This window comes from Seriola dumerili, unplaced genomic scaffold, assembly GCF_002260705.1.
Source record: "Seriola dumerili isolate Sdu_G_001 unplaced genomic scaffold, Sdu_1.0 BDQW01000073.1, whole genome shotgun sequence".
Taxonomy (NCBI): domain Eukaryota; kingdom Metazoa; phylum Chordata; class Actinopteri; order Carangiformes; family Carangidae; genus Seriola; species Seriola dumerili.
Genome location: NW_019174328.1, coordinates 2,612,674 through 2,625,302, shown reverse-complemented (window position 1 = coordinate 2,625,302; position 12,629 = coordinate 2,612,674). Strand labels below are relative to the sequence as shown.

At 39.5% G+C, this 12,629-nt stretch overlaps 1 protein-coding gene across 1 annotated transcript; it reads right to left on the bottom strand.

Moving 5' to 3' along the window:
• Positions 1-579: 579 nt before the first annotated feature.
• opn3 (opsin 3) lies at positions 580-8,858 on the bottom strand. Its single transcript, XM_022743774.1, has 4 exons — positions 8,421-8,858; positions 6,015-6,334; positions 2,052-2,303; positions 580-1,354 (listed from the first exon to the last, which is right to left on the bottom strand). Exons 1-4 carry the CDS (start codon positions 8,737-8,739, stop codon positions 1,082-1,084), a joined length of 1,164 nt encoding a protein of 387 aa, XP_022599495.1. The 5' UTR covers positions 8,740-8,858; the 3' UTR covers positions 580-1,081.
• Between the last annotated feature and the right edge of the window lie 3,771 nt (positions 8,859-12,629).

Genomic DNA, 12,629 nt, shown 5'->3' with positions numbered 1-12,629 from the left:
TGGTATTTGTTTTTATACTGTTTGGTTAAAAGAATAGTGTGACATTATGGGAAATATGCTTATTCACTTTCTTGCCAAAAGTTAGATGACAAGATTGAGTCCATTCTTATATCTGTATGTTTAATATGAAGCTAAGGCCAGGATAGCTGGTTAGCTTAGTGTAGCATTAAGGCTGGAAATTGGGAAACTATATATATATATATATATATATATATAAGAAAGGCAAGAAAGTGAATAAGCATATTTCCCATACTGTGATACTATTCTTTTAACCAAATAGTATAAAAACAAAGACCATTGACTCACTCAGTCACACATCCTCACTGAATTACCAGCTATGGAAATCCATTCATCAAGTCTATTCATAGCTGACAGCCCAGAAGGTTATGAAAGGAACATTTTACCGGGGCACACCGAGGTCCCAGTCTCATCTCCTCTTACCTAATTACACTCCTGTAGTCTCCATACATATAATTCCACCAAATGTCATTTCGCAGTGACTGCTCTCGTCACTCTGGGTGCTTAGACTGAAATAAGATAAGGTATACAAGCTTGGTAGCTTAAAATATGATCCTCTTTATTGAATCCATACACAGTAATGTCAGTTTGTGTACTATGGTTTATGGCTAAGGAGCTAAGGCTTATTTTCCATTTTACACAATTGCAGTTGGGTACCAACCAAAACAATTTACTATTACATGCTAATCCAAACTCAGGTCCTTAACACCACTGGCCTCTAAATGCTCGACACAGTCCTACAGTTGTCACATATACTAAATGGCATATTTGACAAACAAGTGTGATTCTTTTTCTAAGAGAAACATAATTGTTAACTACATCATTATGTACGAATGTCACCACAGCTGATGTCAGATGAGGATGTCACAATTTCATCAGGAAACAGGTTATGATGAGATCTTGGGTTGACAGTGGGATATTTACAGTTGATTAGTAACAAATCTGTAACTGTGTTTAGACGCAGGAACGTCTCAGGAGGTCAGACAGGATTATTTGGTTTGGAATTGCATGTTATGTCCTAAGGCATACTGAGTGGTGGGGTGAGAAGTCCAGTCCTTGAGGATCACAGTGGCCTCACTTGAATGACATTGACCTCCGAGGAACTTCCAGCCTTGGAGGTCACATCAAGGTGGCGGAAGTCATCGCTGGTGATGATGAAAACGATGGAGGAGGAGCTGAAGGTCACCCTCTTTTTGGGTCGGTCCCTGCTGCCACATGCGCCGGACACGACGATGGGCCGGATGGGCCGCTGGACTGGAGCCAGGGGGCGCTCTTTGAGGCTGCGCTGCAGCCAAGAGAGCCGCGAACAGAGCAGCTGCAGCAAACAGCGCCGGAACTGTGAGAAGATGAGGAGGAGGAGAAGCAGAGCGAAAAGATAAAAGGATGGTATTTAACAAGGGGATGAAATAGCACCCTGTCCTCACTCATTTGTCTGTCAAACAAGATACACACAAGATGTCAGCCTCCACGGATGGTGTAAGTGACAATTTCACTCCTACACACATAATAAATGCATTCTGTACGTTTAAATAGAAGAATGCTATGATGCTGATTTCATTCACATTTTTTGAAATAGTTCTTTTCCCACATTTTGCTGAATTTTACCTTTAAACAACCACTTGTAGAAAATCAAAGTCTGCAGTATTTTGTGTAAAAATGCTTCCTGAAATGCTCACTAATCTTATGGTTTTTCTACTCAAATCACAAACTGAAACAGTACTACAGGAAAGCAAACCATCGGCCCTATTTGAGATGCCATTGATTTGCTCCATTTGCCCATATTAAATTCTAAGTTCAGCTGTGGTCACTGGAGGGGGGAAAACAATCGACTGAATTCACAGGAAGCAGCCAATCAGAAGTCTCCGGTGAAACATGGACCACTGACTTCACCCTCATCAGCCACACAGAGAAAGAAATTAGTGCTGGAGAGGAAGCTTCAGAGGTACAGTATAGGTAGTTCCTAAAGTTGATCTAGAATTGAAGGTTCTTTCTTGAAAACATAAGAAATAAAACAAAAACGTACGGCTACAAACCTTTCTGCTCATGAACACGTAGATGAGGGGATTGTAGGCTGTGCTGGACTTGGCAAAGAACGAGGGGATGATGGCCAGCGTGGGAGAGACCATGCTCTTTCTGCCAAAGGCCTCCATCATGGACACAACAGCGTAGGGCGTCCAACACACCAGGAAGCAGGAGATCATCAGGAGAAACATAACGGCGACCTTCTTCTCGTACCGCAAGATCTTGATGATCTGAACCGTCTGGAGGTCCTGGATGGAGCGCAGCTACAAGAAACAGGAGAGAGTACCATGCTATCATGAGGGGACATTAGCCTAACAATTGGACAGACTTGTGCCTGTGACCACATTGTTGCTGGTCTGGATCAAAGTCTGTGGTTTAACCGGGCAGTCCCTGAGCAGGTTTGACTATTTGAAAATGTATATGCATGTGGGAGAAAAGTAGGAATAAATACCTTAATCTGACGCCAAGACTCTGCTAGTCCGACTGTTTGTGTTGTAATAATTCAACAGCATTCGTGAAGATTATAGCCGAGTCATGTAAATTTGTAATTCGTTTTTTGTGCCCTGAAAAGGTAAAACTCTCCAACATTTCACAAGGGCAAAGATTCTAAAAGAATCCAAATAAAACTAACATTATTTTATTTTGTAGAAATGTTTATGTCTTCTTCCCTAACATATTAATCATCTGTGACCGTTCTGATTTATCTTGCGACCCCTTTGAAGGATCCTGACTTCAAGGTTGGAAACTGCAAATTTAAATGACCTTCAATCACTTGTAAACACATTCTATGCAAGTGTGAGGGCAGCAGTTTTTCAGTCCAGCTTCAGTCGACAACTGGTGAGTTCACAGACTAAAAATTGAGGATTTTGCAGAAACTTTACTGCTGAACATGAACCACAAAATAGGACATAAGACAAGTGACATATTTGTAATTTGAACATCTTCTCTCTCTGCATGTGCCATTTACTATGGAGACACCTTTAAATTAAGACTGTAACATTTGCTGAAAAGCAGCTACTGAGGATAAAAGTAGCAATGATGGCAAAATGCTCATGCTAACACATAATGTGTACAAGCAGTAGCACAAGTAGATAAGAGCCATAATGTCAGAGAAGTGCAACACTTATCCACACTTTGCTAACATTAGCCATCTAGCTAGTGGTCATACCAGACCAAGTAAGGCTGTAGCAGTGAAACCTGAGTGCACTGAATAGAGAAATTGTGTCTTTTTGCTAATAAATTTAAGTTTTTATTTGTAAGAAGAAGAAAGTGCAAGTTTTTCTTTCTGAAGTTACAAAGTATTCATTTAAATCATTAATAAAAGCAGCTTTAGCATTGACAATATGTCTATTTAAGGCCTAACAACTGTTTGTAAGTGTTCACTGTGCAGCATTATTTCCATGAGTTTGGCAACAGCTATAAGCTATAAGCTATAAGCAACGTTGCAATAACTCAAAAATAGTGTGGGTGACTGACACTGTATATTACATTATACCCTTAAGCGAAAGGGATGAGATGATAACGCATATGGTTATTTTCCAGACTCCCTCAGGACAGTCTATAGCAGCTGATTGAATCACTGCAAGCTCCTATTTTTATTCATGAATTCACAAGGCCTGTTTTTATTTATGTTCCACATTTCTTATGAAGGCATAATCTACTTCCATGTTCATGTTCTACTGTTCTCTAGTTTTTCAGATGTCAATGATGAGCTCTTCTTGCTCTGCAAAGCAGGCCAAGTACTTTTCGTTTCTTTTTCTTTTCCTATCAAGCCAATACTCTGAAGGGTTCAGAGACCTTCTCTTTGAAGATTTTCATAGCATCTCCCAAAATGCTGTGACGTGTGATGAGTCCTCCCAGGCCTATGAAGAGCTCAGGGAGTTGCAGAGGGGCTGAGAGTTTTTGTGGTGCTCAAGCTTGAGGCTGTGAGGAAGTAGCAGCTCACACTTCCTACTAGGAAGTAGAGATAGTAGTTGCAGCCAATTGTGATGCAGACAGACATGTGGGTCATTTGATTAGAATTTCAGTGTTTCTCTCATTTACATGTTTACTTTCATATTTTCCTGTTCAAACACTTGGGTGACCATCTGCTTGACAGTACAAACAGATGAAGATGAGACAGATACAGATTCCCTAATTTCTCTCAGAGACAAAGGCACTTCTCCAGTGTTTTTGCAGGAATCATTAACATGAATGCTTAACTCTCCTCCCACAGCCAGCTCGACTGTCCTTTATTACCATGCTGTCTCCTGGGACTGATAACATCATTGACATTTAAAGACTGCACTCCTAAGGCTCAGCACAGGCACAACAAACAATGAGCTTTCCAACCATTTCCACTGTACAGAACAAGCCACAGACACATACTATAATAATAATAAAATCTGTAATGAAAGAGAAGTGAAAGGCATCACTTAGCCAGTAAAGGTCAATGTGTTCCTTTTTGTAAAACCAATTGAAGTCTATATCAAAAGTAATGACATCCCAAAGATCTTCATATCTTGCATACATTTAATACTTCTGTTTTACTACTTCTTAATCTGTTATTAGAAAACACTAAAATGAAGAAAATGTATGTGTGTTCATTGCTACATATTCACAGCTTATAACATTTGAAATAGCTGAAATACTGAAGGCCAATTTAGTTGAAGTGGCAGTTAAAACAGTATGAGTGATTTACGTCAGAGTGTCAGTTCAAGTGTAACCTGAGTGAATTTGAAGTGAAAGTGCTGAAAGGAGCTGAAATGTCAGTCAGTGTATGTGATAGATTGATGAGGAAGTGTGCTGAAGTGGAAGTCCTGAATTAAATGATTGCCAGTTTGTGTAGTTAAAGTGAAAAACTGTGGTAGTTAAAGTGTCAGCTGAGGTGTGTGTGAACAGCAGAAGTTGTGGGGGGTAGGGACTGAATTTTGTTGTTGTTATTCAAAGCTGACGACCCCAGATCTGAAAGGGTTTGACGTGCCACTCAAATTTAATGTGTTGAAAGCAGCTGATGAGTTGTTGTTTGCTGCTGAAATATCAGTTGATGTATAAGATCTGAAAGTGTTATGTTGAGATATACTAGTGGATAAATAAATAAAAAAATTAAAGGTCCCATATTGTATAAAGGTAAATGTCCATGTCTTTTTTGATTGTAAAGAAGGTCTAGGTTCTAATACAACTTGTATTCAGAAACTGAGCCTTAAAATGTGCCGTTAAGACTTCTGTAACTTTGTGATGTCACAATGACACACTAACCACATTCAACCATTTCCCAAGCCCAGCCCACCTGCACCCACCATCCAGCCTTGCAGGATTTGGCTTCGCTGAGTGTTTACCTGAAATCCGATTTATTTTTATTACATCACTCAGAAAACAGTCAGCCAATCAGAAGAGAGGCTCGGAGCCTCCTCTCCTCTGATTGGCTCACTGACCTGTTGTTACTAGAGCTCCAGAGAGAAGCCTGAGAGAGGAGATGTAAAACTACACTGAGATGGTTTTTGGCTCTTAAAACCACAAATATATCTTCTTATGGATCAACACTTCAAATAAAACACAGGAGAAGAGGAAAATATGGACCTTTAATTAATTTAAGTATGGGACCAATAACCTTGACTTTAGGTTTTCAAATTTGAGAATTTGCAGATTTTCCTTGTTTTACATTGTAGGAAAATTAAGATCTCTGAGTTTTGAACTGTTGGTTGGACAAAACAAGGCATCTGATGACGTCACCTGGGGCTCTAGGAAACTATGGATATTTTTTACTCTTTGTTGATGTTTTATAGCCATTGACTTATTGTAAAATAATCTAAAGATTAATTGCTAAACATGCATAGACATACAGTCATGTTTAATGTTTCCCTCCAAGTATCCTTGATCAGAACCCAAGTTCATTCACAAATCGATGTAATTCGTTCTGTTTAGTAGCCTAACTCATTCATAATTTATTAAATACACTAACAAATAAACAGAAAAATTAGATCTGCATGCCTTACCATCTGCACTGTATAGAGGATGTTCCCGTAGCAGTAGATCATGACACCAACAGGCACAAAGAAACAGGCCAGGAGGAAGAAGAGGATGAAGGAGGCATCATTTGGGTCCTTTGAAGCCCAGTCCAGAGAGCAGCCCAGCTGGTGGATCTCCAGAGTGTAGCGGTTCCACCCCAGCAGAGGAGCCCCTGTCCAGGCCAGGGAGTACAGCCAGATGTGGGCAATGGCCCGCCAGGCCCAGGGGAAGTCCACGACCTGGGCATGGACCACCCGGATGTAGCGTTCATAGGCCAGGGCTGCCAAAGTCATGATGGAAACAATGCCTGGCAGCGGAGGGAGAGAGACAGCCACGCTGAGTAATGCAGAGCGCTTACTGTGGGATCTGGGTCAGTGGCTACTCAGCGTCTCTTTAGATTGAACGTGTTTCATCACAGTCTGTATAAACAGGATCCAGAACATCTTGGAACTGAACATAAAACTCAAACATTTTGTGGTGAATCACTGAAAACTCACAGAAAGACTCTTGACTCCCACACACACACACCTCTAAGACCTAAGACCATCTGCATCGTACAGCCTGGCTTTTTTCTACACAAAGTAACATAGTTTGGCTTTAATGCTGCAAAAGTCTTATATTCAAATACCTGAAGCTCTCATGTTCACCTTGCACATCACTTTGCTCTCAGTTTTATAATGCTTGTAAGCTAGGGAGCACATCTGCAAGACATAGTCATGATTCTAAAATTGATTTTCTGTCAATGCACATCACACTCTCACATAACCTACATATCTATCCAATTGCATACTCCAGTACCCTTTTCAACTCTGTCACTTATCATTCTCTATATTCAGTCAATAAATGGACACACAACTTACAAACACACTTTACAGGGAGTTGTTTCACATTACGCGCTGAGCTCAAATCACAGCTGTGGGGCTAGGGTTTGAGTAGGAAGGATGTGCATTAACAGCACTATAGGGGCTTATTTCTGCAGCCCTGTGGCCCGTGTGTGTGTGTGTGCATATGTGTGTGTCGGTGACACTGACACCAACCTCCGCTGGGTAATACAAAGCGCAAAGATGATGGCATGTAAAGAGGAGTGGAGGACGCAGACAGAGCTGTGAGATTTGTACACTTGAATTTCCATATGACAACCTGTGTCAGCAGGGAGCCATATAATATAGTCATTTTATCAGTGGGAGCTGGGAGCCATGCAGGCTCTCCAGAATTGTGACTTTCATACCAAATCAAGCAATGACTAATTGTATGACCTTGGGTTATTCTTGCACACATTGGATAAAAATATTAACCATAAATCTGGATGTAAAAACCAACTTTGCATGCTCTTGATTTGAAATTCTCATTTGTGTGACATATTTTCAATGCAAACCACATCAAAAAAGTCACTGTTGCAGCGTTGCCAACGGTGATTCCCCATGACAGAGGCAGGTAAACGTGTTCTTTAGATCATGTGCAAAGAAGCCAATGTCAATTAAAGGACAGGAAGATGATGATGAAAAAATAGAGGGGGCAGCCTTTAGTTTGCTGACAAAGCAACACAAGGCTTTCAGGTTTTCACTAATGAGCTAATTATCACACATCTATCCTCCTGAACTGTAATTCCTACAGGGGTGGGACCCAGAGAAAAGTGTTCATTCACACTTCACTGCTGAACACAGTCATGCTGGGAATAAATGGACAATCCTGTTTGAGTGAAATTTCAGCTGTAGGCACAATGAAGGTGACAAAAAACATTCCTCTGCATGAAGCAATGACCTGCAGAATATGCTCACTTTACATGTAAATAAAAACAATATACTATGATGTCTATTAAGAACAGAAAAAACAGAATTAGCATCCTCTCAAGGTCGTTAGATTTCACTGCAGCTCATCATAACGCGAGACTAGAGGGTCAATAAACTGTTTTTGACCCAGTCTAAATTTTAACCATCATCACATTCTGACAGGAAGTGCACACAAGAGAAAACAATGTAGTTACTCATTTCAGTGTACAAGTGTATACGTTTGTTTTTTTTTTTAGTTTTTTAAAAATTTACATGCTTTTCATACAAATAATTTTTCGAGTTCCTGGAATACCCTTCTTTCCTGCATTATATACCGTATATTGTGAATGAGCTCCTCCCTGCTTTTTACATTAGCATTGTATTTATGCATTTATTCATATTCTTAATTATGTCAGAATAAGATATATTGATAAGATATGTCTATACATAAGATATAGTAAGATATATTGCCTATGTAAGACGCGAATAATTAAAGTAAATGAGGGCAATCACTTTAATTAATTTGTCTTGGACTATTCTGGTAAAAAACTTTATGAACAATGTTGATAAATGTGAGATATACACGGGTACAAATAAATAGTTTCCTCATTTTATGTCTCTCACCAAATAAGCTGTTGCTGAAGCCGTCCCAGATGCATGTTGCCTGGCTCCAGATCCATCCGCCTTTGACGCACGAAGCAAAGGTAAAGTTTATTCCGATGAGAGAAACCAGCAAATCACTCAAACTTATATTAACCAGTAACAAATTTGTGGGTGTCCGGAGTCTCTTGAATTTACAGTAGAGTATGATGACAACAACGTTATTACAAAAGCCGAATACTCCAATGGTCCCGATGGTGAAAGCGAGAAGTTTGTAGGTGCCAACTGTGAAAAGATAATGTTCAGTACTTCTCTCGACTCTGGTTTCGTTGGCAGGATTCATTGCGCGGATAAAAACTTGGTTTCCAGCATTGTGCAGCGCGCGGTGTGTCAGAGTGTGTCCCAGACACGAGACACTGTGGGCTCCACGCCGCACCTCCACGCGCTCCCCGCGCCGCTAATTTAAACCACCCAGAGACTGGTGTTTGCTGAAACTGGGTCAATGTACCACTGTCAATTCAAACAGATTATAAACGTCACACTTCCGGCTGCACATTCAGAGTAAAACCGCTTTTGACCTACATCTTTGACGACGAACTCAGACTAACTATTGTGGGGTATTTAAACCACGTTCGAAGAGTTCATAGAAGAAGCTTTTAGGAATAACGTTTCTAACGTGCCCTCTGTTGTGAAAAATCAATACATTAGCAAGTGATGCGGTATTTCACATGTAGTTCATTTTGTCTGCACTTCAATATTTCATGCTTTTATTTTGAAACCAAAGTCTCCAAATAATCTCCCGTTTTTTTCTGACTCAGACTTGTTCGATTGATTTAGCCTTCCATTCAATAATCAAGACCGTCATGTGTTGTTATGATTTTTTATTTATACCTCTAGCCTGCACCAAGACTGCATACATATTTAACTTGTTTTACAAATATGTTTACACACCGTTTTTGAATGTTTGAATGCATTTTTTTTTATTTATGCAGACACATTCACTTAATGTTTCATGTTTGAATTCAGGTTTAGTATGGACACAAAATTTCATTCATCATCACGAACATTACAAATTTCAGGAGCACTGGTAAATTGTTCAGGCTGCTGACAAGAGAAAAAACATCTGTCTCTCTTTTTCCACCTGAAAAGAGGTGACATACAGCTTGTTTGTCACACCCCAGCTACTCAGTGGAACTTTACAGATAAATCTAATTATGCTCCTGCCTATGTGGAAGAATAGCCTACACTTGTGAACTGTAACTGTTTTTATTACAGTGGTAAACTATTTTTTTTATTAGGGAAATGATATGAGAGTGTGTGATTGACAGAACGGGAGATACCAGAAGCAATAAATGCATGTATCCAAGCTACATGCATTTTTAGCATGGGGAGCCTTTGTGGGAAGGCCTGGCAGTGACTTCCCAACTTGTCAGATATAGTCTAGAGTTTAACATGCACCACCAAATGATGACAAAACAGCAACTCTGTAGACTTTGATGTATGTCTATTCTGTGACATTTTGAGGTATTCTCCTTTCACAAGTCGTTCTCGTTTTGTCCACAGAGAAATGTCACCCTGTTGAAATGTTGTATTCCTGCAGCGACGCTGTTTGGGTCTGACCTCATTTCTCTGTGCCTACAGGTTGACTCTAAATAACAGATCTCCCTCAAATAACACAAGAGATGGGAGTGAGCATGGGGTTGCGCATTACACACAGACTCTAGGAATGCTTTAATTATATGCTGCAGCTCACCTACTGACTCACCCGTGCTGTGCTGCTCATTCATAATTTGAAGTTATTTCATTCAAGTTATCAAGCTTTATACTCGTCTTGATATAGTTGCCATATACATATAGGTATATATATATATACATATATATGTGTGTGTGTGTGTGTATACACTATATTATAAAATTTATTTATAAATTTAACATGCATATAAAAATTCTATATGTATGTATCCCAGTCTGGGAAAGTGGTCTCAGACTTTTGGAGCCCACTGTATATAATAACAATATATATTGACAGGCTTTGGTACGGATATATATTAATGTAACATATGTCTACAACATAAGCATACATGAACATACACATTTGTATGGGCTACACATGTAAGTCAATATATGAAATAGTGTCAATTTCAAATAAGTTTCATATCATTTTTACATTTATGTATATATTTCATATATATATACTATATATATATATATATATATATATTAAATGTATGTACATATATTTCATTTGCATATGGCCTAGTCTGGCACTGTAATAAAATTACCCCAAGGATGTTATAAAAGGGAATAGTAAGCTCTGAGGTCAATGGTTCATTTTCCTGAAATATGTTGTCACACATCACTTAGCTTTCTTATGATAAAATTGACCTCTATAAAGAACAGCAGTGTAGTAATGCTGTTATACTGGAACATAGTTGCATCACCAGTGATCCATGGAAGTATTGTTCAGACCAGCTACATAAATAGTGAAATCCAATTAATAAATAGGTCAGGGCATTGAAATATCCTCGGAAAAACAATTCCAATATGTGCGGTAAATGTCAGAAATTGAACAGGCTTTATTGACGAGAGATTCTTCAAATCTAGGATTAGTATGTTCTGTGGAGGCGTCACTGTTTCATGTTTATTTAAATAGTTTCTATAGCTTTTGCATAATCTCCAAAAGTATGTAAGGACAGATGCTTTTTGCGTTTCTGCAGCAAGGTCAGGCGTCTTTCTATCCATCTATCTCTCCCTCTCCTCCCATTTGTTTGTTGGCCTCTTATTTTAATAAGAGGCAATGAACATAATAGGTTCTACTGAGTGGTGTTACTGAAGGTAATCTCCAAGGATATGAGCCTTCACTCTTTAGCAAAGCTGCTCGCATACCCACAAGCATCCACCACTGTGTCCCCCTGAGATGCAATTACGATAGCATTACACTCACTCTACTGTGAATTGGCTTCAATTGGCTTTTCACTGTCACAAACATCAGCACTCCAGACTCGACAAAGCTCTGTACAAGTCCTAGCACCACCACTCGCATATCCATGCATAATTCAATATCATTATGCTTTTACTGATACTTTCCCTTCATGCTGCAGCGGTCCACTGAGTAAATAGCACCTCTGTCTCTTGTGAACAGTGTTGTGACGTGGAGCTCCAGAGAAGAGGTGTTATTCAGGCTAGGTCAGCTTACTTAATCATTAGAACCACGTTTATGCATGACCACACAGCTGCAGGAAAAAAAAACAGGTGTTAATTTGATGACTTTTTTTCATTTTTACATTCTTGCTGGAGAAGCATTCATGGTTGTAAAGGTTGATCCTTTATTGGAAATTAAAAGCGCAGCCCTTATCTCAAATGGAAAAAAGCAAAGTCCTGCACCAGAAAAAGCCAGAACAAGGGAGTGAATCATTTCCATGGAGTCAGGGATCAGTGCAGCTTTTGAAAGACAGATTAGCAGAGTTGGGTTTAAAGAAATACTTCAACATATCAGAAATACACTTCTTCTATTTAAGAGAAGTTAAAAGAGTAAATCAATATTATGTCCGTATGCTAAATCTGAAGCTACCGCCAGAAGGCGCTTAACTTTAGCTTAGCATAAAGACTGGACAACAAGTCCCTCAATCCATACATGCATGTCGGTCAATTGTTCCTACCCTCATTTACGACCCAGAGGAGTGTTTCCTAATATAGCGCCCCCTACTGGCAGCATGCATACCGGACCTCGGTTGTCATGGTGACCATAATAAACACACGACTATACCGAGAGTGGCTCACCAAACGTTGCCGTTGTTAATTTAATAACGGTAATGTATTGGTTAGGTTTAAGCACAAAAACTACATAGTTAGGTTTAGAAAAAGGTCATGAATTGGGTTAAAATAAGTACTTTCTCAAAATCAGATGATCTTTGTTGTCATGGTTTATCATAATAACAACGAACAGCCATGGATAATAGACACAATATACACTACTGGTTTCACATGGGAGTGGAACACCGATGTCCTTTGTCATATTCCTGACTTTTGTTAAACCATCCATCCACCACAACCTCCTCCAGACTCGGACTTTGTTGCTCTTTACACTACGTCACCGCACTTTTCCCATAATTACTACGACCACTAGATGTCGTCTAACAACAAAATGTAACTATGTGTCATGATAAGCTGCTGAACAAATGACCTGTCTGCTTGTTTTTCACAGGAGGACAGTCTCAGACTGGAAGGAAGGGG

What these genes read in the sequence shown, in the direction of transcription:
- opn3 (XM_022743774.1), bottom strand. Translation starts at nt 8,739, where the DNA reads ATGAATCCTGCCAACGAAACCAGAGTCGAGAGAAGTACTGAACATTAT. An exon ending in CTTCAGCAACAGCTTATTTG is followed by an intron (nt 6,335 to 8,420) that starts GTGAGAGACATA and finishes CTCCGCTGCCAG; the next exon opens with GCATTGTTTCCATCATGACT. An exon ending in ACGTGTTCATGAGCAGAAAG is followed by an intron (nt 1,355 to 2,051) that starts GTTTGTAGCCGT and finishes ATCTTCTCACAG; the next exon opens with TTCCGGCGCTGTTTGCTGCA.